This window comes from Phytophthora sojae (genome assembly GCF_000149755.1).
Source record: "Phytophthora sojae unplaced genomic scaffold PHYSOscaffold_3, whole genome shotgun sequence".
NCBI classification, from domain to species: Eukaryota; Oomycota; class Peronosporomycetes; order Peronosporales; family Peronosporaceae; genus Phytophthora; species Phytophthora sojae.
The window spans coordinates 2,484,313-2,512,280 of NW_009258117.1; the positions used below are offsets into that span (position 1 = coordinate 2,484,313).

A 27,968-nucleotide genomic window follows, 5' to 3' on the forward strand; every position below is an offset into this window, starting at 1 on the left:
GAATTGGGCTTACCGCCCGCCGGTGGGCCCATTTCCCATCCCATTGGGATTCTGAGAGGACAGACTGGGAAACCGCGCGAGGAAGGGTGGCTTACTTGAGTCGGTCTTTAGTAAAGACTCTTTACCCAAGTAAGAGAAAATATGGACGGGCCAAAACGCGCCGAGGACAACAAGAACGCTTTGCTTTCCCCGGCCCTAACAGAATTACCGTAAGTTAGATCTCATACTACATATAGCTGATTATTGAAGTTGTTGTGTTGCAAAGTGGACACGAGATGTACATGTACCGACGATTTTATGTTCGTATTCTGAAGTGCATCATGCAAAGTGGTAATTTACCGGTACCCTTAAACACTGCTGTCTAGATCTATCTACTCCACGGCAGCTAGCGTCACGCTGAGCTTGTGTTGAAAGGAGACAGCAACACGCTTAAACTGCTTCGGCAGCTTTCCTGTTCCTGTTGTGCGTGTCCGCCCTCAATGCTGACCTGCAGAGCGGGACATCACTTCCCGCGGACTTGGCGTGCGCTCCATGGTTGTTCTCTTGCAATGACTGGCCCTCTTTTGCTGCATTTGCTCTATTTATACCCTACGTATTATGAGAACTCAACTGATGAGCTGGGTAAATGGCGCGATATCATTGGCTAATGCCTAGTATGAAGTAAGAGATCTGTGTAGTATGAGATCTAAATTACGGTACCTAGGCCAACACCGTCTGCTCTGGATCAGCGAACATCGGAGGAGAGCGTGCGGTACCGTACACCCCCGAACATTCCGCCTCTCACAACCTCTTCAGCGACAAACAGAGCACTTGTCCTCTCGTCAGTGTGAGTTTTGTCCGACATGGAGAGTGCTGTAAGGTTATCCCCACGCCGCAGCGCGATCGCTTCTCGACTCGCCGTCATCCTGGTTTGTGTGCTGGCACTTGCCCCTGTGCCATCATCAGCTTGGTCCTTCTCATCCCTATTCGGCGGGGATGACGATGATTCCGGCTCGGGAAGTGCCAGCGTCGACGTGGACAAGTCCAACGGCTCCGATGTGAGGATGGAGCAGCCTCTGCTCAAGGCCACGGACTGGTTCCTCACGGAGAAGGAGATCACCGCGTCTCGCGGCGGCGTCCCCCGCAGTGACTTGTCCACCTTCACTCGAGGCAACTCGGTTGTCACCTTCACCGTAACTAAGGAGTTCTTCGACTCGGCGTACAAGGATCTGTCGACCACAAAGGAGAACGACCGCGTGTTGCTGGCGGCCTGGAACACCGACCTCATCCCTTTGGTCCCCGACGTGGACCCTTCCGGCGCCAAGTCGAACTTCGACGTGGTGGTCGGAGGCATCGTGAAGCGCGGGGGAGACGTCAAGATCCTCGGCTGGGCCAACAAGTTCCTCTTCTTCCAGGACATCAAGGTGCGCAATCGGATCAACAAGCTGCCCAAGTCCGGCATCAACGACGGCAACGCGCTCTTCATCTTCGACGACCGCCTGCCATACGGCTTGTCGTCGCAGCACCAGAAGACGATCGTTATTGCCGCCAACAAGTCCACGGGCAAGGACGAACACCCGATCGCCTACGTCGGCGGCATCGACCTCACCAACGACCGATGGGACACCATCCATCACAACGTTTCGGCGCTTCGGAAGGAGTCGGGCGTGCACTTCCGCAACAGGGGCTGGGTCGACAGCAGCATGCGGATCCACGGCCCGGCAGCCAAGGACGTGGCCAACAACTTCCTCGCTCGCTGGAACTCGCTCTACCTGCCGACGCAGAGTCTCGGAGACGACGTCATCAACTTCGAGAACCCGCAGTACTCGTACCTGCCGCCTCTCGACTACGCCAGCAGCAACACCACGTCCAGGCTTGGCAAGCAAAACGTGCAGATTGTGAGAACTTTCAGCTGCAAGTACAAGCGCTGGGAGTTTGCTCCGAACGGCGAGAACTCGCTCTTCCACGCGCGGATCAAGGTCATCAAGAACGCCAAGAACTTCATCTACATTGAAGACCAGTACTTCATCCACGTGCCCGAGCTGCTGGACGCGTTGATGGAGGTCATGCCGACGCTGCAGCGCCTGATCGTCGTCGTGCAGCCGCCGGAGCTGCTCACCAAGTCGGGCGGCTACGAGAAGTACATGTACGAGAACATGCAGCCACTGAAAGAAAAGTTCCCCAACAAGTTCAAGCTCTACACGATGAAGACGGACCTGGACATCTACATCCACAGCAAGCTCGTGGTCATTGACGACGTATACCTGGCGGACGGCTCGGCCAACTGGAACCGCCGCAGCATGACGTCCGACCCGGAGCTGGACGCCAACGTGGTGGACGACCAGCACGTCAAGACGCCCGACGGGATCAAAGTGGGCAAAGTGGTCCACGACTTCCGCGTGCGCAAGTTCCAGGAGATGACGGGCCGCAGCTACGAGGAGATCGACGCCATGAAGTTCCTGGACGCCGCGGATCTGTACGACAAGGCCGCCGCAGAGTCGTCGTCGCTCATCCAGAAGTTCGACGTGGATAAGGAATGGTACTACAACCTCTTCGGCAGTGGGGTGCAGAAGACAGTCGACCCGCAGGACACGTGCGAGGGCTCCTCATACAAAGCCTCGTAGTGTATGCAGTGGCGCTAGTACTGTACGACATAATATAACACAGATTATTTACTGGAAGGTCACTTCAAATTATGCTGGTTTCATCAAAATTAAATCCGCAAGTGGCCCAAGCCACCCCATACTTTTTGATGGTGCCCTCGGAAGCATCTAAAACACGATCTGGTACGTTTTCACGCTGTGGTTGCTGCTAGTTCAGGCGTCATTAGCACTCCTATCTTCCTACCCATGAAACCACCCCTTAGCTGTTCATTTTCGATACTCAAGCTCAGTTGTTTGAAGGGTCGAGCATGCGCTATTTTTAGAATCGACTCGATAGCAGCATTATCAGTGAAGTGGTTGCACATCATAGCATGCTCTGCTTTTAATAATGCTCTTCCTCCTAAGTGCAATTGCGTATCATTTAGAGCACACGCAGCGCTTTCCAATGATGTTTTTATCCCCATCTGGAAGGACCTAACGGATTTAAAGACTTTTGTCCTAGCATAGCAAAAGGCGGCTTTTCGTGACCTTCCAGTAAATAATCTGACCCTTAAAAGGGTCACTTAGCTGTCTAATATGGTAGAATTAGCTCCCATCCAACCGAGGCTCGTTGCTGACTTTGCACTCTCTCTATCGATCATACTAGCGCCGTAACATCCATCTAGAGTAGATAAAGTCCGCTTGGCACCTTTACAGTAATCATCACTTGCCCACACCCTGTTGCAGGTCCCATACAAAGTTGAGCCAATAGTCTCGACTAAGTACGAATTTACCCGTTTTGAGCACAAGATATATTGTGAAAACCGCTTCGTTTGCTCGTAAATGGATTGATTAGCACTATGATTTATTGTGGAAACCGATTAGATTGTCCGAGCGGATTAGCTGATAAAGCAGCGTTCATGAGAGATTTGACTGGTACTAAATCGGGGATCCATATAATTGCATACGTCATTGGTAAGGGTATGAATCAGTGTAGCGTTAGTAAAATAGGGATTGCCTCATTACCCGCCAACAATACGCGGAACGACCATTTACCACCACGAGCTGACTGTTTCGCGCTCCTACTAACGAGCAATAGCATCGCGTGCATTAAATACTTCTCTGTGAGCAGTCGACGTGTACTGCTATCTATTTATCAAGTTGTGAAGCCATATATTTGCGCTGTCATTTCTCGTCAGCATTAGCGTTTGTCAGTTTTACCTTAAATCTGCCGCCGAATGCCGAGTGGGTGTCGGACATTCGGGCTGATTAGCATGCAAATTAGTCGTCCAGAGCTTTGTAAGCCGCTGAGCAGCTAAATCAGCTTGCCACATGGCGTTGTAGGCACAACAGACTGCTCTGTCAAATCAGAGTGCAAAGCTTAGGCTGTCGATCTAATTAGGAGGTCGGATTTACTAAATCCGACCTGATTAATCTTAATCATCTGCTTAACCAACCGATTTATAGTCCAATTAGACAATGTAATCGGTTCCCACAATAGCTCGATCAATTTGTAAATCGATCGCGCCCTGCGATGCATATGCGAGTGGATGTGCAGATTAGGCGATCGTTTTATGGAAGCCAAGTCGATATAGCCGCGCTTGGAGCAGAATGCCCACCTTTTGCAATCGAGCAGTCAAGTGATGCATCTATAATAGATCACGATCGATTTCAGCTCTGATTTGAAATCTGATTAATTAGGCAGATGAGATCTAATAAGGGGTTGCAACAGATGGGCTTTTGCTGGTTCTCACAATAGCAATCGAAAGCTTAGAATGTGGAGAATACACCTGGCTAGCTCATTCTGCATAAAACCGCACTGAATTGACATTATGTGGGTACTTGTTTTTTTCACCATATGATTTGCTAATACAAATCCCAAGTAATAAGTTTTTCAGAATGGACTGTCTCACGTTTTGTCCGGAGGGGATTTCGTTTTGGTCTTGAAAACCTGCACCCATCTCGAAGATGCGTCTCCAAACAATCTGGTCCAGTCTGCGTGCACAGAAATGTTTGTGCTTTAGCCATGGGCCATATACATATCCCCATGGCCCATGGCCCATGGGGGGATATTTATCACTACTGACCTTGATTTCGTCGTACTTCATCGCTAGTGACCTTGAATTCGAATATCGACCAATCAGAGAGAACCAGAGCTGCGATTAAGATTTGACCGCATACGTAATCAGCTATTCTACCATGTTGCACTGTGAGCTTCTACTCCATTACACAGCGAGCTGATACCTACCATGCTGCACCGTGAGTTGCTACCAAGTTTCACTACAAGTTGCCTACCAGGATGCATGTGAGCTCCCTACCATGTTGCACTACCATGTTGCAACATGAGTGCTCTACTGTGTTGCGCTGTGAGCTGTCTAGTATTTTACACTGCAAGTTGCCTACCTTGTTATACTATGATCCGCCTACCATACTACAGTTCGAGCTACCATTTACATTGCACACCATGTTAGGCCTGTGGCATCGAGCGTCAGTTATCTCTAGCCTTGACCAAGACTCCAGCCCTGATCAACGATAATGAGCCTCACTTGATATATATGGCGAAGATGACCCACGGCTGGCGCGAACATTGAAGAGCGTGCGCATGTAAAGGAAGAAGTAGACGTTGGCATGAATATCATATATTGTCCTGTTTCGTACAAGAGGAACCGTGTGTAGTGCGTGTCATTACGGGCTATTGAGCATGCAAGCTCCCTGGTGTTGTTAGAGAGACAATCGTAACAAGCTTGTTAGGTGGGCTAAAGAAATCTAATGATGCGCTAATGTCAAACACAAGGAAGAATTCGCCCAGTTCCTCCTCACTACGTCAGTTAGGAACAGGGCGATTTCTTCCTCCGCGTTTATCGCGACGTGCCGAAGATGGGTGGCTGGAACCGAAGTATGCTGCCTTAGCAGCCTTGCAAGGTATTACCATGTAGCAGGTTTTGAGCGTGCTCTACGCTCGCCACGACCAATAGAAGCTCGCCATTTCAGCATATGGTGGATACATTGAGCATGTTTTGTTCACTTTCGTAGCTGTTCTGTGCACAATGTATCCAGCGCTTGACCGCAAGATGCGAAAGGGCTTCCAACAGCAAATCTTTGACAGGTTTCGAAGTATACTTTAATCAAGTCTAATGCTTATTCTGTAGGATACAGAATAAGGTCTGGGGCTAGAAGGGTTAGGTTGGATTGCCTCTGATTCAGAGGCAATCCAACCTAATCAGCTATTCTACCATGGTGGCGCACTCAGAGGCTCTGATTGGTCGATATTTGAATTCAAGGTCACTAGCGATAAAGAACGACGAAATCAAGGTCAGTAGCGATAAATATTCCCCATGGGGATACGTACCAGCTCCGTATGTCTCCATACACAAAGGTGTCTGGCTGGCCGTCACAGTCAGAAGCATCTGATCCAATGCGGCTACAATATCCTTGGTGCTGCCGACCCCGCACTTCTCCTTTCGCCCCGGAGGCGACGCACCTCAAACTTATCAGTCGAAATGACGTTGCGGATATTCAAGGCCGCGCTAGTCCTGATCTGTGCTTTGGCCACAGCCCCACCCACCACAAGCGCAGACAGCTCGAACACCGTCGACCTCTCGGACGGCTCCGAAGTCAGCCCCTGCTCAAGCCCACCGACTGGTTCCCCACGGAAGAGGAACTAACCGCCTCGCGCGGTGGCGCGCATCGGAACGATCTGTCCGTCTTCACGTCGGGCAACGCCATCAAGCCCCTCACCATAACGAAAGAGTACTACGACTCGGTGTACGACGATCTCTCGGTGGCTGGAGAGGGTGATCGCATCATGCTCGCGGCCTGGGACTCCATACTGCTCCCGCTCAAGCCTGATGTCGACGTCACCGGCGCTACTTCGGGATACCACGCAGTCTTCGCAGGTGTAGTGGAGAGAGGTCAGCATCCTCGCTTGGGCCAGCCTGCTACGACGTGGACACAACATTGAGGCTCGCGACGATATCAACAATCTACCGGCCTCCCCGGTCAACGGCGCGCGCGCGACCTTCATCTTCGACGACCGCGTGCGATCCATCTCGTCGTCGCACCACCACAAGACGCTCGTCATTGCGGCCAACAGCTCCAGTGGCAAGGACGCCCACGCCATAGCGTACGTTGGGGGGACTCGATCTCACCAACAATCGGTGGGACACCATCCACCACAACAACTCGGCACTGCGAGACGCCGCTGGTACCACTTTCCGCCACCAGGGCTGGGTCGACGGCGAGCTGCGTATCGACGGGCCGGCAGCGAAGGACGTGGCCAACAACTTCCTCGCTCGCTGGAACTCCGAGTACAAGCCGTGCCAGGGCCTGGGGGACGACCTTCTGGACTTTGAAAACCCGGGCTACGATCACCTCGCCCCGCTCCACTACGCCGGCAGCAACACCACATCACACATTGGCACCCAGAACGTTTAGATCGTCAGGACTTTCAGCTGCAAGTACGAGCACTACAACGAGTTCGCTCCGTTCGGCGAGTTGTCCATCCTCCACGCGCGTATCAAGGCCATCAAGAACGCCAAGAACTACATTTACATCGAGGACCAGTACTTTATCCTCGTCCTTGAGCTGCTAGAAGCTCTAATGGAGGTGATCCCGAGGCTGCAAAAGATCATTATGGTGGCGCACGCCCCCGTGGGCCAGATCAAGCTTACCGGTTATGAGAAATACTTCTACGAGATGCTGTCACCCCCAGAGGTTAAGATTCAGAACTCTGCCTGAATACCGAACGCCTGATATATATAAGGGCTCTAGGTTTATAAAGTGAGACCGCGTCGAACAAAAAAATACTGATCGACCAAAGTACGAATTGATATTTAGGTACCTCGTTTGAAAGAGGGGCGTCTTAGCAATCTTTTGAGGCCCTCCACAACTTCTAACAGTTAGATTCGCCAAAGATATGACCCCGCGAAAAATTATCTCCCGTCCCAGAGCAAAATTGAGATTTTTTTATTGGCTACCCTGGTGTAAAATTGTACAGCGGATCCAATGATACCCTTCGTTTCTTCAAATTCGCAATCTCCAACTATGGTAACTTCAGTATAGGGATTTGTACTCCGGCGTAACCAGCTCGGCTTACCATTTCTCATAACAATTTTGATCAGCTCAATACAACGATACAATCAAACACGATGGTGTATCAACTTTTTTTAACAGTGAAAGCGTAGCATGGGTTCGTTACACTGGTTCTGCCTGTTTGATTGGCTCAAATGTTCGCCCACTTCTCGCACGGCGGGCGCACAAGGGAACAGCATACCGTCGCTGCGATGGCTGCCTTCGTCGTCATGAACGCAGGCGCCAATCTAGGCGGGACAAGGTGGCAATTTGGGCGAGACCGCAAGCCGTCACAGCAGACCCTGTGGTCATGAAAACTACTTTATCAATCGGTAGACTCACTCGGTAGACTCGATGCTAACTGGTCTGAGCAGTGGCGGTCGTCCTGGTACTGGGGCCCAAGAGCTGCCACGCACGGCACTTGCAGTCATATGACCAAGGTCGCGAGCGCGGATACGACGTCTTTGGTCTGCTCGCCGCTAGCAGCAGAGGCGGGCTGTGAACTTTCGTTGCGCTCAACTAAGACATATTATAGCAAGGGCTTTGTATTTGAGGTTGTTGCACGCGCCATCTCGTGGTCCAGTCGCCGAGAAACGCCGACAGGAGCACGAGCTCGTCCGGAGTCCCAGAGCGGGAAGGCAATGCGAGCAGCAGGAGATGGACAAGGTGCCCAGCAGCGGCGTGTAAGTGCCCGCACCTGCTGGGGAGGAATTGCACCTAGTCCAGTGGTGGTAATATGTAGGAGAATGCACTTTTAAATACCTATTAAAATAGGTGTAGACGAAAAAACTCATGAGCACTTTCAAGCTCCAGGACTCCTCGGTCCATACGCCGCCGTCTGGCAAAAATACTTCAAAGCCTTATTTTTGACCAATCACATACCTCTATCTATGCGTCACCTGGTCTGGTTACGGAATCTCGACACAAGTCATTGAAATAGTATTAAAACTTCACTTTCGTGCGATGTTTCACATTAGTGACACATGCTGTCAATTGATATCATTTTGGATTAGCATGGACATAAGTATCATATTGATTGATCAGCTGGGCTAGATGACGTACACGGCTACACTTTTGAACTAAGCTCGACCAGACTTCCGCGGCTTCTTCGTTGCCACGGCGGCTTCGTCGTCTTCTCCTCCGACGACTCTTCCTCTCTGGTCCTGGTTCTTCTTCGCTGCAAGCGCCATTGCAGCTCGGTGTAGGCGGCGTGACTGATTGGCTGCTTTAGCAGATTCACCTTGCTCTTTGCTAAGTGCGGCGTAGATAGGGTCGCCACGGAACTCATCTGGTACGTAGGGACGTACGACGTTGTGCATCGTTTACTTCTTCTCCATGTTGACCGCAGGAGCCGGTAGCAGCTCAAGGAAATGCTCGAACATGCGGGTTACCTTGTCGCTTTCCGTGAGAACGCCGTCAACATTTCGGCGTATGTTCTGTTCTTCTGCATCGGTATTCGGGCTCTTCCTGCACTCGACAACCCCGGGCTTTGAGGCGTCCATTGCAAACCATTGGTACTGCTGCACACCGGTAAGGTTTTTGTTGAGCTCCTTCACGAGGCCCTTGTAACCCTTAAAGAACGCGTCATCACGGGAAATGTGGACGGTTCGGTTCGAAGGGGCGGAATTCATCACTGCATCTACCACGTGGTCTAGCGTCCAGCAATCCTGGCGGACAAGGAACTTGCGGATGTGCCCAAAGCCCCTGTCACACGAATTCTTCGTGTGCCCTTTGACGAAAAACTTGTAGTCGACACGTTCGAGCACGCCCATGTGCACTTGGGCCAGCAAAAATTTGATTACCAGATTGTTTTTGTTCTGGCCTCCGCAGTTGTCCGCATACACGACCAGTTTCTTCTTACCAATCGGGACGACAACTGTCTTGATGAAATGATGCAGCATTGCGTTGATCTGGTCGCTGCCCTTGCCGCTCACAGTCTCATCGTACACGTAGTTTGTCTGGAACTGCTCATTTTCGTAGAAGATGCCGAAAACGTAAACGGCCATGAGTGAGCAGAAGTACCATTGACATGGGGTCGACGAGACCGACGGCACGGTCAGATTCTGGGAGAAGTCCATCACAATCACGGCAACGTCTTGCTCAGCTTCTGGACCTGCAACGCGAGCTCTGCCCTTCTTGTACTCCTTGCTAAATGTCAGCAGGTAAACAAAATGATACCAATGTCATTAGTATATCAAAATAATATCAATGTCCCTCCCAACCAAACCTACCGCATCTCGCGTGTGTACGCCCATCTCTTCCGTCTCGATAGCCGTCGCCCTGCCGCGAATACTCGACTCATAGATCGTGCAAACGTCACACACGTTCGAACGCGACGAGCGAATGCGAATCTCGGGGCAATGCTGAGCTAGAAGCTTCCCCATAGTGGACCGCCCCGGCTCACTTACTCGCAGTCGAATCTGTTCGACGTATGCGTGCATCTCGCCGTACACTGAGTCCCACGTAAAGTAGACAGGAAGCAACGTGTAGTCTTCTCTGCTGTAATACTTCTTGGTCTTGCCGGCAACGGTCTTCTGCATGCGAACGCGGACTGGGACGACCTCGCCCACCTCTTCTGCAAATTCTTTGAACCACTTGATGAGCCAGGGAATGTCGACACTAGACGCGTTCTTGTTCAGCACATTTCCATGTGCCTTAGCAGCAATGCTGCCGTCGCGCACTCGAGACTTGTACCTCTGAATTGTGAGGGGTGTCAGGTCGAGGCAGCGGGCAAATGACGGGCGGCACACTGCGCCCACGAACGGCAGGTAGTAGTTGAACTTCTCTCTCTCGCCCTTGCCACGGCGACGCTCTACCGTGTCCGTTTGCATAAGCACACCTAGCATGGAGTAGACGAACGTCATCCTCTCCGACTTGGTCATCTGCGAGACCGAGCAGACCAGAGACTGCAGCTCTTGAGCCTTTCCCTGAAGGCAGCGACGCTCACACTTATCAGCTCTGATAAGGCCTGTCACCTTTTGGTGAACATCAACCTCGATCAAATTGATACTTATATCCTCCTCAGCTTGCTCACCGTCTTCGATCCCCTCGCTGTCCCCCGTTACCTCTCCATCCTTCTCAGCTGACTCGGCCGTGCTCCAATCTTCATCATTGCTTTCATCAGGCTCCTCGCTCTCAGACGATACGTCGCCGCCGGCATGTGACGCAACGTGCGGGGAGGTCACGCGGAGTCGATTTTTCTGGTTGCGCTGCCGATCGGTTCGAGAAGGCGTGCACGCCGGTGATTCGTGCAGCTCGGATGCACTCTCCTCCTGCTGCGGATTGGAGGTGCGCGCAAGCTGCTGCCCAGGAGCTGCCGAAGCGTGCTGCTCAGGCGCGTACGGCGTATGCTGCTCGGGAGGAGGGGGGTGTTGACAGGGAGGGGACGCGGGCGGCTCCGAGGCACCAACGGACTGTGGCGCGAGAGCCTGCGTGCCGGCGCCGCTCACACTGGAGAAGCTGCTCGTCTTGACCAGCGCGCTGCCGTCGCTGTTCACCACGTTGCCGTCGGCGTCCATGAACTGCACTTCTTCGCGCACCTGGCCGTCCGCGCCCGTCTTCCGGACGAGGACGCGACGGATGGTCTTGCTCGGCGTCACCGTCCGTCGGGTCACTACGGTGCTGCTGGCGGCGCTCATGGCCTCATCGCTGGCGCCTTCAGTGCGCACGACGTTTCCATCGGCGTCGAGGTACTGCACTTGCTCGAGGATCTGGCCGTCCGCTGCCGTACGACGCAGAATCCGGCGCGTCAACTTGGCGGGCGTAACAATACGGCGCGTGACTGAGGATTGAGTAGGCGTAGAGATGGTAGTTGAGCTGGTTGTGACTGTGGAGGTCGAGGCCGAAGCAGAGCCGTCGCTTTCGACGACATTACCGTCTGCGTCCACGAATTGCACCTCCTCGTGGACCTGTCCGTCCGCCCCAGTGCGTCGCACAATCACACGCCGCAGAGTCTTCACTGGCGTCGAAATACGACGCGTGACGGTCGTCGTATCCGTCTCGCCCCCTTCAGCGTTGAAGAAGTTGCCGCCCTGCACCACTTGGCCGTCAGCGTCCACATACTGCACCTCTTCGTGGACCTTTCCGTCCGCGTCCGTGCGACGCATGACCACGCGACGCAGCGTCTTACGCGGAGACGCAACGATACGTCGCGTCACCTTGGCGGACCGGGGCGACACCGACACCGTCGATATCGACATCGAAGCTTCACCCTCTTCATGTATGTATGAACCCACCCCGTTTCGTGTGATGGAGCGCCTAAAAAAGAGATTTATGGGCAAGACGTATTGAAGTACGCTGAGGGGAGTAAGCTCAGTCGGCTACGGCTCGCTCCCAATGGCAATGTGCTAGATCACCTGAGCGAGATGCGTCGGCTGATGGAGACCATTGCTGGAGTCGGGCGTCCTGTGGACGAGTATGTAAAGCCAGCACTATTGATTGGATCTCTGCCGCGCGAATATGATCATGTTGTACAGGCGTTTCTCGCCAGTCACAACCCCCAAAATGCTGATGGTCCTCCTAATTATGAACAACTTGAACTCGCATTGGAGATGGCTTACGACCATCGCCAAGGTCGGAAAGCAGAGGGCGCCAAGGACAATGATGATGAAGAAAAGGCGTTCGTTGCTGGTGGAGGAAGAGGTCGAGGACGTGGTCGCGGCCGTGGACGTGGTGGTCGATCTGGAGGACACGGGCGTGGTTCCGGTGGTGGACGTGGTTCTGGTGGTCGCGGGAGCCAAGGTGGTGGACGTGGAGCTGGACGTGGCCAAGCCGGCAGTGGACAAAAGCCAGGTGGTGCTTGTTATCACTGCCATGAAGCAGGGCATCATGTGTTTGATTGCCCTTTTTTGGCAAGTGACCTCCAGCCGAGGATCGCAGCAGCACCCAAGCTCAGAAGCGCGTGAAGATGTGTGGAGGAAAGAGTGCTAAGGCTGCTGAAACGAGTAGCTACGCTAATGAAAGTGATGACAGTTATTCTTCAAGTGATGAAAATGAAAAAGCCGGTCGCAGACAAAGCCCATGATAACTGGTACCTGGACTCTGGTGCATCGAGTCATATTTCGAACCAGCTCACTGATTTCATGGAGTTCACGCCTCTTAGCGCCCGGATTCGAGTTGGAGGAAAGAACTCGCTGGGTGTTGAGGGTAGAGGTACTGTGGTTAAGGAACTCGAGACTACTGGTGGGAGGTGCTCACTGACGCTGCGAGGAGTTCGTTATGCTCCAGAGCTGCAGTGCAGTCTCTACTCTGTGCGACGGCAACTGAACCAATATCTGCCTGAACGTGATCGTGTGAACGTGCACTTTGATGAGGCAGATCGCGCTGATGTTATCTTACAGGCTGGTGTGACTACCGCTCGAGTTGATTATACCAATCTCTATCGCTTGAAGTTGGAGAGACCCCAAGAGGTAGCCATGGTGGCGCTACCAGCTCGAGTGAGTAGTTTGGAGCTGTGGCATTCGAGATTGGGGCACCCTGGCAGATACTCGTTTAATGCGCTGTTCTGCCATGATCAGTGGCCGTTGCCACATATGAACTTGCGTATCCCGGTGGGTTTCAATTGCGAGACCTGTGGGACGGGGAAACTTACGAGGAAGAGCATGAAGAAGTCTCGGACACAGACCCGCGAGTGGTTAGTTGGCGCAAAGGTCCATGTGGACGCTTGGGGTCCGTATGTAGAGCACTCCTACGGTGGTAAACGGTACTTTGCCGTGTTCGTTGATGATGCGAGTCGGTTTGTCACCGTGTATCTTCTGGAGCATCGTTCGGAAGTGTACCAGAAGTTTGAGGAGTACTATCAACGCGTCAAGACGTAGCAGCATGTCAGAATGAAAGCGCTAAGGTCAGACAATGCAAAGGAGTTCAAGAAGCTGCAAAGTACGTGTGAGACGAAGTATGGTATGGAGTTTGACAGCAGCATCAAGCATACTCCGGAGCAAAATGGTGTCGCGGGGAGAATGGTCCGCACCATTACGGAAAGAATGCGATGCATGCTCGTGCACTTCGACCTGCCTGAAGCGATGTGGGGTGAGGCAGCGATGACAGCTGCATACTCCGTGAATATTATGCCAAGCTCGGTTCGAGGCATGGAGGTACCGTATGCAGTATGGCACCGTCAGACTCCTGCTTATGAGAAGTTGCGGACGTTCGGCTGCGCCGTCCTGTCGTACATCGACAAGGTGGAGAGACGGAAGATGCAGGCGAAAGCATGGGAGGCGGTCTTCGTTGGATATTCGCGAGAGAAGCGAGGCTATCGCTTGCTCGATAGCAAGACCAACAAGGCCTTCTACAGCCATACTGTCGTGTTCTATGAGAATAAAGCTGGTCGATTGCTCATGGACTCGGCATCAACGCCAAGTGCAGCCTCCGGTAAGGAATATTTAGGCGTTGATCGATCAGTAGAGGATGACATTGAGCCAATGCTGGATGAAATGCATGATGAATCAAATGATGGAGGTAGTTATCGTGATGATGGAGATTGCTGGACTGGTGGGGCCAGCGACTCCAGAGACGGAGGTGATTATCGGACTGGTGGGGCTGATGACACCCGATGTGATGACCGACCAGGTGGGGCGGTTGAGCAAGATGTCCGGTCAGGTGGGGCATGTGGGTCCAAGAAGAGAGGCCCCGGTGGTGATGCCGCAGCGCCTCGACCAAAGAGAGTGCGGTTTGCGGTGTTTGAAAGTGGACGTTCTAGCAAGGTGGCAGAACGAGATGAAGGACGTGGAGTGAGCTCTACAGCATCTGGATGTGATCGTTCTAGCAAGGTGGCAGAACGTGATGAGGAACGTGTCAATGGACATGAGGCAGACCACCTGCGAGCTGAGTGCGTGCCAGACAATTCCAAAAGAAGGAGAAAGAGGAAATGCAGCAGTGGGCGGCATAAGAGACCGGCTGCTGACGAGACGAGGGCCCACCAGGGAGTCAAGAGGTGGAAGAGGTGGACAGCAGGTCATCGGCTGCTGAGCGGGCCGACTCGAACAGCCAAGTGTCGAGTGATGCTGCGAGTGTGGGGCGTCTATCAACGCCTCCTTGCACAGTACTTCGTGAGTACACAGGCCCGAGAGGCACTCGCCCTAAAGACCCTCCAGTGACACGGAGCGGTCGGGTAAGTAAACCGCCCACGTGGTTCGGTGACTACGACTACATTGGCTACGAAAATACAAATCCAGATGATGATGTGAACTCGTTGCCTGCTGGATGGAGGAAAGCACGAGCTGAGTTGCAACGTGCTATGGCGAACGAGTTGATCTTTGCATGGTGGGAGGACTGTTGCTGCATGAGTACTGGCGAGTTTGAAGAGCCAGATACTTTCGGTGACGCTATGGAGAGTGAGCACTCATTGCAATGGAAAAATGCAGCTGATGATGAGTTTGATTCGTTGGTGAAGAACGATACCTGGGAGTTGGTGCCGCGTGAGAAGCACATGAAAGTGCTGCAGAATCGCTGGATCTTTCGCGTCAAGTATCTAGCGAACGGAGAGATCGAAAGATTCAAAGCGAGGCTCGTGATCAAGGGCTTCATGCAGATTTATGGTATCGACTACCTAGAGGTGTACTCACCTGTTGTGAGGCTGGAGACACTGCGTGTTCTCTTGACACTGGCGGCTGTCTGGGATTATGAAGTGCATCAGATGGATGTCACTACCGCTTTCCTGAATGGGGCGATTGACGTGGAGGTCTATATGGAGCAGCCTGAAGGCTACAAAGTGAAAGGCAAAGAGGACTGGGTGTGCAGATTGAAGAAGAGCCTGAACGGCTTGAAGCAGGCGCCCAGAGTGTGGTTTCAGCTGTTCAAGTCGTTCTTGGAGGAGCAGGGCTTCACGATGCTGCAGTCGGAGGCCTGCGTGGCTGTTAAAGTAATTGATGGGCAGTTGGTCTTCATCCCTCTCTATGTTGATGATCTGATTTTGTTTGCTCCGTCGATGGAGCTCATCAACAAGATGAAGAAGATGTTCGAGGACCGGTTTGCGATGAAGGATCTCAGGGAGTTACACTACATTCTAGGCTGGGAGATCACGCGGAACCGGCCCGAGAGAACGATGTTCATTGGTCAGCAGAAGTATGCCGAGACCGTGCTCAAGCGGTTCAACATGCAGGACTGCAATGGCTGCAAGACGCCGAGCACGGCGGATCTGAAGCTGAGCAAGGCCATGTGTCCGACCGAAAACGACGAAAGGCAACTGATGAGATCGAAGCCATATCGTGCTGTGGTTGACAGCCTGATGTACCTGATGCTCGGTACCCGGCCCGATCTGGCCTACCTAGTTAGAGAGTGCAGTCAGTTCTCGGAAAACTCAGGTCTGTTGCATTGGAGAGCTGCAAAACGTGGATTGCGCTACCTGAAGGACACAGCGGACTGGGGGATCCAGCTTGGTGGCCTAGCGTGGTCAGATCAAAAGCTGGATGATCATCTGAGAGCATACGCAGATGCGGATTTTGCAAATCGAGTTGATGATCGAAAGTCTGCTGCAGGCTACGTGACTCAATTTTGTGGGAGCATCATTTCGTGGAGCAGCCAGACGGTGAAGCCCGTCGCGCTACACACGACCGAGACTCTTAGTCTACAGGTGCAGGAGGTGGTGCGCTTGCGCCAAATGCTGAAGGAGCTGCAGGTGCAGCAAATTCAGCAATCCCAAGTCTTTGTGGACAATGAAAGTGCGAAGAAGCTTGCCAGCAACCCTGTATTTCACTCCCGGACCAAGCACATCGATGTGCGCCACCACTTCGTGCGTGAGCGCATCGATTTGAAGGAAATTGACGTGCGTCGGGTGCCAGGAGTTGATAACGTGGCCGATGCTTTTACAAAGCCATTGGCACGTCCGGCATTTGAAAAACACAGAGCTGCAATGGGATTATTGCCAAGGGCAAGATTTGGAGATGCAAGTTGATGGGAATCCGTAGGTGGGGCTGTTGCGGATTGTACTGATCCCCACTATACTACTTGCAGTTGGAGTAAGCCAAAGGTGAAAGTGAATAATCTAGGCCTCAGTTGAGAATATACACACGACCAACAAGGTGGCTTTTGCCGCCCAGCTGAGTGTTGTCGTTGCTTCCATCTCTGCGTGAGCAGCACCAAGAGGCCACTCCACTTCATAACCGAAAGAAAAATTGCAGAGGCGCCCGACAACGCCAACTTTAAGGATAAATTGCTCGAGATCTACGTACATTTAGCGTTTCATACAGATGCATTACCCAAGTTAAATGCAGGGCTTTCTATCCATGTCGGTCTCAACGGCGAAGCTCCTCTTATTGAAGAGTTAAATTCGCCGAAATCACAGCCCAGTTAAGAACGAAAGGTCCACAAAAATCTATAAAAAGTCTTTAAAAAAAACAACGATACTCGACTCAGTTCTTTAGAGAGAAGATTTTACGTAGCACTTTACAATAAGGTTGGAGATCGAAACGATACCAGCAGCAGCGAAAACGAATCATATTATTTGATTAGGAACACCCTATTCTACATCGATTCCAGAACTATCGTTCTAGTCCCTCCCCAAACAAGTTCGCCATAGCGAACTTCTTGTCAATCAATATGCATGAGTGCGTGGCAGCTCCTCAAACAATTAACAATCCAGAGCGACATTGTGTTGCATATTGAGCTTGGATACATGGTAGATGTACTGGTATCATTGGCGCTAAAATCGCCAATTGTGGCGGCACCAAATCGTGTAATTAAATCAGGAGTTATAATAGGCTTGAAATTGACAGATGTACCTTTGCGTTTTGCTCGGTTTTAGGCGTGGATGTACTCGAAATAGCGCTAAATGACTTGTTCAAATAGCGTTTAGACTTTCCGTTTCTGCGCTTGTTTTGCACCTGTAGTACGGCTTGTGCAAGCACAGTATTAGCTGGCAATTAAAAAATTGAGAATAATACTGAAACCGGGTTACATAAAGTGTATCTGCACGTGTATACAGCAAGTGCTTCTTCGAAATTCATTCATGTGCCGTACCTGTTGCGGGATAGGTCTTCCACGGTTGCGCACCACCACTGCCAGATCCTCATCAACCTTCAGTCTGCTTCACAAGCCGATTCGCCCGACTCTTCGGGGTCCCGATGCTTGTTCGACCGATGGCGTAGTCGCCCTGACGCGTACAGGGGAGGCGCTAGGTATGACAGGACCTAGTTCAGCAGCGCGGATGCCGCAGCGAGGGGGGGGGGCGGCGGCGGTGCGCGCGCACTTGAGTTGGGCTTGCGCTCGAGGGGGGCGAATTCGAAATGAATCACGACCACTGATGCCAAACAAACTAACGTTTTGGTTATTTTGGTAAGGCGTAGTTTTCGATGATGGGCAAATCCGATATTAACATCTTGCCGCCACTTCTATCATTCATAAACATGTCGGCTATCCGGCTCTATTATTGTGGTAATAGTCACTCTCATTCATTTTGCAGGTAAGGTATACTGTGCTCATTTTTGTACTATGTTGTGTGCTAACGATCAGGCGAGAGAGCTACACTAGCGGGACGAAGGAGAGACGCATGGTGCGCTGATCTTGATCTTTTAACTTGAGGATGTTACAGATACCGCTGACTAACTTGTACAGTGGTACTGTTTTAGTTCCTAATATATATTATATGTGTTCAGTATATACGGTATTACAGATGGTTGACCTTGAAGTTTACGTGCATTCAAATCAAGAGCTCACTCTAGTGATGGAAGCGCGCACTCGTGCTCCGAGCGCGCGGTGCGCGGCGAGTAGTACCGCGCAGCTCCGAAATATTTCTGAATGCGCGGAATCGGCAGCGTTCCCTCCCCATAGTAAAAATCATAGTATCAAAAACACGTAGCAGAGACACGCACTACACACACATGAACCGATCCGCGCAGAAAAAAGCGAGCGGGTCAGTAGCGCTCACTCGGAGCATGCTCCAATCCAACACTAGCTCACTCAGCCGAATGCGGAGTCCAGCTTCGACTTGACAGCAGAGGCACCGCGCAGAATGTTTGCGATGGTGGCTCGAGACGGCGGCTGGGACAGCTTGAACTTGGCCTGGGACCAGCGAGCCAGATCGGCGAGCGATGGCGGCGGCTGCGTGCGCCCATGCTCCTCGATAACTTGCCATTTCTGCGCGATCGTCAGCCACTTGCCCTTGGTTTGATTGGTTGTGCTTGTCATGGTGGGCTGCGGGGGGAGGTGTTTTGCAGGGCTCTGTTCGAATTGTGAAAGATCCCTCTGGGCGGGAAACCGAAACTGGATTTTACCTCCTAACATAGATACAGCTTCATTACCGATTTTGAAGGTGTATCGATTGACTGTGTGTACAAGTTAGTCATCGGTATCTGTAGCTAAGTGACAATACTGATCCTCAATTCAAAAACAAAACAAACAAACTTTTAACTTGAGGGCTTGGGGGATAAATTGCGGAATGAGAAATACGCTAATGGGCCAATTCCTTTGAAGTGGGTGCTTCAACGGAGAAAAAAAAGTCATATTTAAACGAACGATGCTCGTGTCACTGTCGAGTTGAGCTGATTGGTTTGGCGACAGACACGAGGTTGGGCATCTTCGGCTAAGAGTGATTGGGTATTGAGCAAATTGACATGTAAAAAAGTGTAACCTGCCCCTAGACAAGTCATGTTGGTCACCTTCAGCTAAGCTTGGTCGATTATGGCACAAATTGATACGCCTTCAGCGAAGCCATGACGCTCTCATAGTGTACTGGAGCGTCCGTAAGTGTTTGAATGCAGGCTTTGGTAATTAATAAACGATTAGTATCAATCTTTGGTAAGTAATGTACATAAATCTTAGCAGTTATCGACGGGTACCCAATTCCGGCAGATATTAGCTTAAATATTACAATTAAGAAAGAGAGACCCGGTTTTGGAAACTTACAAGTTTTATGCCGGGGCCAAGCACGGGTGTTCGACCTATGAATAGTGTAAGCTTCGACTCACTTGTGCTATCGCACCGCATTGATGTGACAAAGTGCTTCGGTCATATCATAAAACATGACACATGTGCACGCGTTCGGACAAGAAAATGTTGCTTCGCTCCAACGGAAGACGCAGGCTTAGTGCCTACACCGTTCACGCTATTTAGGCGGACCCTGGCTAAATGTGGTGTACGATTTTTGAGGGGGAAAGTTGAATTTTCAAAATGTTCTAGTGACGTCAATATTTAATATTTCAGAAATCTAAGACCATGATTGGTTTCGGCTCAACGGGATCTGTCCAAATCCGCCGTCTTTGTGATGTTTCAAGGTCCTGGGGAAAATTTGGTTGCGCTTTGTGTCACGAAAAAGTACGGAAGCACGACTATTTGCGAACTACGACTAAATAGCGTGAACGGTAGAGAATTTAATCGGATGGCATTCGGATTTCGGATTGGCATTTCTGTCTCATCCGGTTCAACCGGTTTGAAAATCGAAAAAATCCGGTTATATTCGATGCATTCGGATTTGACTTACTACATTATGGAGTCTCCTTCTATATACGAATAAATCAGCAATCGGCTACCACGGGGTAATAAATGATACACATCTTTTGAGTGATCATGATTGGATAAAATCAGAATGTGTACAAAGAAATGTCCCAAACCAAATTCGGATTGCATCCGAATGAACCCGGATCAGAATCCGGATTTTTATTGACCGGTTGCATTCGAATGAAATCCGAATGCAACCGGTTGAAACCGAATTCGGCCATCCTTTTACATTAGGGGGTTACAAAGTTGGGCTGAGCCTAACATAAACAGCTTTTCAGCCAATTAGATCGTGCTGCGGTTTTGCCGTCATGTCATGAGTACAAACGACCTACAAATTGACTTGGAATCTGATGGCTAATCTAGACATCTCAAAAATTTCCCTTTCCTTCTACCGCCAGTAGCGTGCCTCCACGAAGGCGCCAACTACGGCTCCAGCGTCCATGGCGTCCAACACCAATGCGCGTTGTCTGCGTGACACTTGAAGCATTTCAGCAACGCCGCGCTGGTGCTAGACTTGATGTCGGCGCTGCTGTTCCTGACCTTGGCCTTCTTGTGCTTTAAGTCTTGTCACGCGTACTTGCCCTCGACGCTCGCGTGTTTCCTGTTGGCCTCGATCACGACGCCACTGCACTTGTACTTGCCCTCGACGACGGCGCTCGTCTTGCACTCGCCGTGGTTTGTGGACTTGCACGGCCTGGTTGCAGGTGCTCAACTTGCCCTCGGCGCTGCTGGCCTTGCTCTCGCCTCTTGCGCTCACCTTGTCATCGCCGCTGATACCCCGTGCTGGTGCTAGTCTTGTAGTTGGCGCCTTGCAGCAGGAATCCAGCCGACTTGGCCTTCAAACGCGGAACTGCACAGCCGGTTCGGGGCTTATGTTTGCTTGCCGACTTGTAAAAAAAGGGGGTTCAAAGTAACTTTTGAAACAGCCAATCGGGGAGGCTGAAAATTTTCATGTCTTCAGGTCAATACGTTTGGCGAATTATTCCCTAGTGAACGGTGTATATGCTGACTGATACTTTGATTTGCTATCACTCTAGTTTCTGACATAACTTCCAAAATAATCTTGAATTAAACTGACGGATACAGCAGAATTCATTCCCGTAACAATATTTCCAAGCTACACAACCAGCGCTTGCCGTTTTTAGCTTTTACTGCGGTAATATCATATTACTAATATGAGTGCGACCGTTGAAATCAAACTACAGTACTAAGCTAAACAAATTACACAACACTATCGTAATAATCATGTTATTATATTAATTAGAATAGTAATTTTGCATAAACCCGATATTTATCTTAGATGATCTAATTTCTACAGTAAATGTAAACCAAATCGTTTTGAAAAACAGCGCCAACTCCTTAAAAGACCCCTTTGAGCATAATTCGCCGCAAATTAAGTGTATATTTAAATAATAGTCGACCACTTTACTATTTACATAATTAATAAAAGGGGAATGATATCGAGTCACAACGCGCTAATTCTTAAACTTTTGCTCAGGCTTTCGCATAAACATGTCTAGAACTAGCAGTTTTTTTCATTTTGCACATTATAATTTTCATTGTCGTCTCGTTTGTGCCTTCACTCCAATTATTGCCATAGCGAAGTTGCTCTCAACCTCTACTTACTTTATTACAATGGTTAGTACTACTCGTTGTTTCCACGATTGCTATAGTAGTAAGTATTTATCACCCGCATATTAACTATTATACTTCTTTTGGAGAGCTAGTTCGAAACATGAGATAGCGACGAACTCGTCTTCATCGTCCGCGTCTATCATTTGCAAAATACTGCCAGCAACGCAAGTTCCGGTTTCGCCGTGATCTGTTCGCAATACAAAATCTATCGGAGGGTGTATACCCTCCGACAAAAGCGAAATAAGTAGTTGTACTACAGATACGAAGCAGTGCAAACTGACCTGTAAGGAAAGTAGCGATAGTGTTCTAATGTAATTTTCTAGAAATGAATCTAAAAGCGCTGCCGACGCAAAGGCAACACAAGGCGAGTCCATCCGCAAGCAACGATAGCCACGGCAGAAGCAGTCGACGAAGGAAGATATGTACCGAGCCTGAGGCACAGCACAGAAGCATTTGCGTCTCCAGAATGGCGCTGCATGCATGGTAAGCATCGCCGCCACTCGTGGCTGGAGCTATCGCGTGGTCTATCTTGCGATAAGTGCCCAACTGCTTCAACTTCGAAGTGCACATTTAGATATGTACCGAACTAAGACATCTAGATACCATATTGCTGGTCCGGCTTACGGGCTGGACGAGATCTGTACGCGAGCTTTTAGATAAGAGAACTGTCGGAATGTAGGCTACGGGAACCGGTCCAGTAAAATGATATCTAGAGCTTTTAAGCTTAAACGTCGCCCGGAATAGAAAGAAGAACTTCTGTTTAAAAATGGCATCTTTTTCTCTAAGTTCCAGAATGGGTCGATTTCAGTGAGGTGATACAGGAATCGCGGATCGCTTTACATGTATCCCCTCCGGAGGGGTCTTGCAAAAATAGCCTTGGAACCAAATCGAAATGTTTTCGCGGCCGCTAGGGCACATCAGGGCTAGGGGAGATGGCGTTGATTTTATCCGTGGCAACCGCGAGGCCGCATACCAAAAACCGAATGCATTAACGCTACGAACAGGAGACCATAGTGATCACGATACTGTTAGAAAAGGCAATCAGGACATAATGTGGAACACACGGAAAAACGATATATTTGGTTTACCGGACGTCTATAGACTATCAGACGATATACTTACTAGTAGTCAGAAGCAGCCTACCAAAGTATATAAAAGCATTGGAGGCCACATGCATATGGTTAACGATAGAGATTTCATGTTCATCTACTTACCGTTCAGGAGCACGAGTCCTGCGGATCCGCGTGCTGACGGATGCGATCCGTGAAGCCGACGTACACCATTTCCGGGTCGTTCTGCACAAATGCTCGATTCAAAACAATCACGTAGAAAAAGGGCAGTATACACGTCCGACTCCGACCAGAACAGTACACGGATTCAAAACAATCACTTTCATGTTCTAAATGAACATGTGCCATTTTTCTGGTACGTTGTGGGAAAGACTGATCAACAATTGACACTGCGTCGTATTTATGTTCTCAAATTAATACTGATATCAGCCAGAATTTTCTCGAAAAGGACAATTGTTGATCTGCTTCCCTCTGTGGTATCACAGAAAGGGCAGCTGATCGTTTTGAAAATGGCTGTGGTCATTTTGAATCGAGAATTTGATCAGAAGTCGGCCAAGTATACGCCATAAGTATACTCACCCTTTTTCTACGTGATCGTTTTGAATCGAGCATTTGTGCAGAACGACTCGGAAATGGTGTAGTAGAGATGGTACTCGGCCTCTAGGGTCTGGATGAGGGACGAAGTGTCCGCGGCGGCGACGTCGTACTGGTGCGCGGCGTCGAGAAACGTCATGGCATCCAGCTTGTCGTAGCTCAGTCCCGTCATCTCGACGAACTTGCGGATGCGGAAGTCACGCACGAGTTTGTTGACTGTAATGCCATCGGCGACTCAACGGTCTCGTCATCCACGACGTTGGCGTTGAGCTCCGAGTCGGACGTCATGCTGCGTCGGTTCGAGTTGGCCGAGCCCACGGACAGGTACACGTCGTCGATGATGACGAACTTGCTGTGGGTGTAGATATCGCGCTCGAGCTTGGTGGTGTAGACTCGAAACTTGTTCGGGTACTTCGTCTGGAGGGGTGACCAGAGGTTAGGATAATCGACCAAATCAAGGTAGTAGTATTACTGGCCCTACTGGAGGTCTGGTATAACTATCGGTTATACAATACTTTCGTATAGAAAGCAAGTATCAGAATTAACTGAGCGTCCCTTCACGAATGCACATGACAGGTCGGAAACCTGTGATTTCGGCGAATTTAACTCTTCAATAAGAGGAACATCGCCGTTGAGACCGACATGGATAGAAAGCCCTGCATCTAGTTTGGGTAATGCCGCTGTATGAAGCGCTAAATGTATGTAGATCTCGAGCGATTTATCCTCCAAGTTGGCGTTGCCTGGCGCCTCTGTGATGTTTCTTACCGTTATTTATGCAGCATATAAAGTGCTATATGTATTTGTGTGACCTTTCAGGTAGGGATGAAAGATCGCGCATTACTAGCGACAAGATGACTGACAAATAGTAAGGGGGAATGCACATCATGTCCTCGTTGCCGAACGGGACAAGAAAAGGAGAAGCCACTTTGGCATTACTCCTTTGATGGACATATTAGTAGATATGCAAAGTTTCAGCATCCCTAGACTCACCAGGAAAAAACGAATTTATTATTTTCCCGAGATTCCCGTACATTGTTGAAGGGATGTCCAGTTAATACAGATTGTATGAATACTTTGGGTAATACTTTATGGTAGTACAAATTTATGTGGCCCACATTAGCTCGGCTTCGCTAGTGGGGATTCTATACTGAGCCCAAATAACAGTTCAACGCTGAAGCGTTCCTATCACCTTGACGATGCGAATGGCATTGAAGACCTTCTTCATAGTATTCATACGACGGTCCTTATGTTGCAGAGGCAGCCAAGACAAACGTAGCGCGACCTGAAGATGTGGCTATGTAGTGGTAGACCCGCGGCACTGGTCTTAATTAACACAGGCAGGACAATATTTTTGTGGGTAGTTGGGAAGTATGTCGGTAGCTTGGTTTAGTGATCGAGCGCAAACTTCCCCTTTGCAATTAGATAGAAGTTTCTGTTAAGGTCGTGGTAGACGTTGGCACGGGCCCTCGCACGGGTCCCGCGGTCCGACGGGTATCGAATAGCACCGCGGAGGACGTATAGAGAGTGGAAGTGCGCGAGCATGCACTAAAATAGCTCCTGCGTGGGTTCGGAGGGGTTTCTGGAAGTTTTACCGTAAAATAGTACTGGTATTACCAATTCCGAGGAGTAGTATTACTTCAATTATCCTTGTACATTCGCCCAAAAAACGAGTATAAGTATTAATACAACCTGTATTAATACCGAAATTGTATTACTGAGTAATACAATACTTTGAGTTACAGAAATCTGCCTCAATACCGAACGGGTATACAATACATAACCTCATATAAAGAATACTTCAAGGTGCAACAACAGGACGAACGGAGATGGGCAAAGGTACTGATGTAAAAATCCAGGATACCTTTGTTTGGCTAAAAGTACTAAGCTGTGCAGTTTGATAATTGGCGCCCTTTTGATTGTCTGTGCGATCTTCTCTGTATTTATGATTCCACTTTCACATTTGCGCACTACCCGCTAAGCCCTCTACGATTAGTACAAAGTAGAGCTTCTAACCGCACTGATGTGGTGCGAACACGCTTGGTCGAAGGTCAGCGCTGAAACAACTCAGCACTGCTTTACTCGGGTTTGATTAACTAAGCAAGCGTCAAATCCCGTCTAAGATAAACTAATTCAGTACAGCCTTTTCTCTGGTAACGCTGAGATCACTTGAGACTGCCTCGAACAAAATGATACTAAGCCACCATATAGAGTTATCGAGAAAATCGCGCTTGGAAATTGGCTGCTATTTTTCGTATCTAAGTGAAGTTTCGAGAGAGGGCCCGATTTGTGGTTTGAGAACCTGAACTGTCACCAAAGCGAACGCTCCCTCAACACCTCACTCTCAAAGAAGATCTACACCACCGCCGACATGGAAGCCCACCGCTCGACCTCCGAGCTGCCATCGCAGACCTCCAACGGCCCCGAGTCGTCGCCCGCCGGCACGCAGGCTCTCGCTCCACAGTCCGTTGGTGCCTCGGAGCCGCCCGCGTCCCCTCCCTGTCAACACCCCCCTCCTCCCGAGCAGCATACGCCGTACGCGCCTGAGCAGCACGCTTCGGCAGCTCCTGGGCAGCAGCTTGCGCGCACCTCCAATCCGCAGCAGGAGGAGAGTGCATCCGAGCTGCACGAATCACCGGCGTGCACGCCTTCTCGAACCGATCGGCAGCGCAACCAGAAAAATCGACTCCGCGTGACCTCCCCGCACGTTGCGTCACATGCCGGCGGCGACGTATCGTCTGAGAGCGAGGAGCCTGATGAAAGCAATGATGAAGATTGGAGCACGGCCGAGTCAGCTGAGAAGGATGGAGAGGTAACGGGGGACAGCGAGGGGATCGAAGACGGTGAGCAAGCTGAGGAGGATATAAGTATCAATTTGATCGAGGTTGATGTTCACCAAAAGGTGACAGGCCTTATCAGAGCTGATAAGTGTGAGCGTCGCTGCCTTCAGGGAAAGGCTCAAGAGCTGCAGTCTCTGGTCTGCTCGGTCTCGCAGATGACCAAGTCGGAGAGGATGACGTTCGTCTACTCCATGCTAGGTGTGCTTATGCAAACGGACACGGTAGAGCGTCGCCGTGGCAAGGGCGAGAGAGAGAAGTTCAACTACTACCTGCCGTTCGTGGGCGCAGTGTGCCGCCCGTCATTTGCCCGCTGCCTCGACCTGACACCCCTCACAATTCAGAGGTACAAGTCTCGAGTGCGCGACGGCAGCATTGCTGCTAAGGCACATGGAAATGTGCTGAACAAGAACGCGTCTAGTGTCGACATTCCCTGGCTCATCAAGTGGTTCAAAGAATTTGCAGAAGAGGTGGGCGAGGTCGTCCCAGTCCGCGTTCGCATGCAGAAGACCGTTGCCGGCAAGACCAAGAAGTATTACAGCAGAGAAGACTACACGTTGCTTCCTGTCTACTTTACGTGGGACTCAGTGTACGGCGAGATGCACGCATACGTCGAACAGATTCGACTGCGAGTAAGTGAGCCGGGGCGGTCCACTATGGGGAAGCTTCTAGCTCAGCATTGCCCCGAGATTCGCATTCGCTCGTCGCGTTCGAACGTGTGTGACGTTTGCACGATCTATGAGTCGAGTATTCGCGGCAGGGCGACGGCTATCGAGACGGAAGAGATGGGCGTACACACGCGAGATGCGGTAGGTTTGGTTGGGAGGGACATTGATATTATTTTGATATACTAATGACATTGGTATCATTTTGTTTACCTGCTGACATTTAGCAAGGAGTACAAGAAGGGCAGAGCTCGCGTTGCAGGTCCAGAAACTGAGCAAGACGTTGCCGTGATTGTGATGGACTTCTCCCAGAATCTGACCGTGCCGTCGGTCTCGTCGACCCCATGTCAATGGTACTTCTGCTCACTCATGGCCGTTTACGTTTTCGGCATCTTCTACGAAAATGAGCAGTTCCAGACAAACTACGTGTACGATGAGACTGTGAGCGGCAAGGGCAGCGACCAGATCAACGCAATGCTGCATCATTTCATCAAGACAGTTGTCGTCCCGATTGGTAAGAAGAAACTGGTCGTGTATGCGGACAACTGCGGAGGCCAGAACAAAAACAATCTGGTAATCAAATTTTTGCTGGCCCAAGTGCACATGGGCGTGCTCGAACGTGTCGACTACAAGTTTTTCGTCAAAGGGCACACGAAGAATTCGTGTGACAGGGGCTTTGGGCACATCCGCAAGTTCCTTGTCCGCCAGGATTGCTGGACGCTAGACCACGTGGTAGATGCAGTGATGAATTCCGCCCCTTCGAACCGAACCGTCCACATTTCCCGTGATGACGCGTTCTTTAAGGGTTACAAGGGCCTCGTGAAGGAGCTCAACAAAAACCTTACCGGTGTGCAGCAGTACCAATGGTTTGCAATGGACGCCTCAAAGCCCGGGGTTGTCGAGTGCAGGAAGAGCCCGAATACCGATGCAGAAGAACAGAACATACGCCGAAATGTTGACGGCGTTCTCACGGAAAGCGACAAGGTAACCCGCATGTTCGAGCATTTCCTTGAGCTGCTACCGGCTCCTGCGGTCAACATGGAGAAGAAGTAAACGATGCACAACGTCGTACGTCCCTACGTACCAGATGAGTTCCGTGGCGACCCTATC

General features: G+C 50.6%; 7 protein-coding genes across 7 annotated transcripts; 4 read left to right on the plus strand and 3 right to left on the minus strand.

Annotated features, from left to right (window-relative positions):
* Positions 1-1,043: 1,043 nt before the first annotated feature.
* PHYSODRAFT_488945 (hypothetical protein) lies at positions 1,044-2,603 on the plus strand (the record flags this gene model as incomplete). The annotated part of the gene is made up of 1 exon (XM_009524431.1): positions 1,044-2,603. The coding sequence occupies one exon, from the start codon at positions 1,044-1,046 to the stop codon at positions 2,601-2,603; it is 1,560 nt and encodes a 519-aa protein (XP_009522726.1).
* A 3,192-nt stretch (positions 2,604-5,795) lies between these two features.
* On the plus strand, positions 5,796-8,318 carry PHYSODRAFT_328174 (hypothetical protein; the record flags this gene model as incomplete). Its single annotated transcript, XM_009524432.1, has 7 exons — positions 5,796-5,873; positions 6,034-6,447; positions 6,524-6,688; positions 6,786-6,989; positions 7,020-7,274; positions 8,006-8,129; positions 8,215-8,318. 7 exons carry the CDS (start codon positions 5,796-5,798, stop codon positions 8,316-8,318), a joined length of 1,344 nt encoding a protein of 447 aa, XP_009522727.1.
* A 635-nt stretch (positions 8,319-8,953) lies between these two features.
* Positions 8,954-9,709, minus strand: PHYSODRAFT_496925 (hypothetical protein; the record flags this gene model as incomplete). Its single annotated transcript, XM_009524433.1, has 1 exon — positions 8,954-9,709. The coding sequence occupies one exon, from the start codon at positions 9,707-9,709 to the stop codon at positions 8,954-8,956; it is 756 nt and encodes a 251-aa protein (XP_009522728.1).
* A 258-nt stretch (positions 9,710-9,967) lies between these two features.
* On the minus strand, positions 9,968-10,780 carry PHYSODRAFT_390425 (hypothetical protein; the record flags this gene model as incomplete). Its single annotated transcript, XM_009524434.1, has 1 exon — positions 9,968-10,780. A coding segment is annotated over one exon (813 nt), but the record flags the coding sequence as incomplete, so codon positions are not given.
* Positions 10,781-18,524: 7,744 nt separating this feature from the next.
* Positions 18,525-24,584, minus strand: PHYSODRAFT_328177 (hypothetical protein; the record flags this gene model as incomplete). The annotated part of the gene is made up of 5 exons (XM_009524435.1): positions 18,525-18,744; positions 20,638-20,754; positions 23,356-23,540; positions 23,600-23,776; positions 24,549-24,584. 5 exons carry the CDS (start codon positions 24,582-24,584, stop codon positions 18,525-18,527), a joined length of 735 nt encoding a protein of 244 aa, XP_009522730.1.
* Positions 24,585-26,084: 1,500 nt separating this feature from the next.
* Positions 26,085-26,897, plus strand: PHYSODRAFT_387604 (hypothetical protein; the record flags this gene model as incomplete). Its single annotated transcript, XM_009524436.1, has 1 exon — positions 26,085-26,897. A coding segment is annotated over one exon (813 nt), but the record flags the coding sequence as incomplete, so codon positions are not given.
* Positions 26,898-27,155: 258 nt separating this feature from the next.
* Positions 27,156-27,911, plus strand: PHYSODRAFT_492739 (hypothetical protein; the record flags this gene model as incomplete). The annotated part of the gene is made up of 1 exon (XM_009524437.1): positions 27,156-27,911. The coding sequence occupies one exon, from the start codon at positions 27,156-27,158 to the stop codon at positions 27,909-27,911; it is 756 nt and encodes a 251-aa protein (XP_009522732.1).
* Positions 27,912-27,968: the final 57 nt, after the last annotated feature.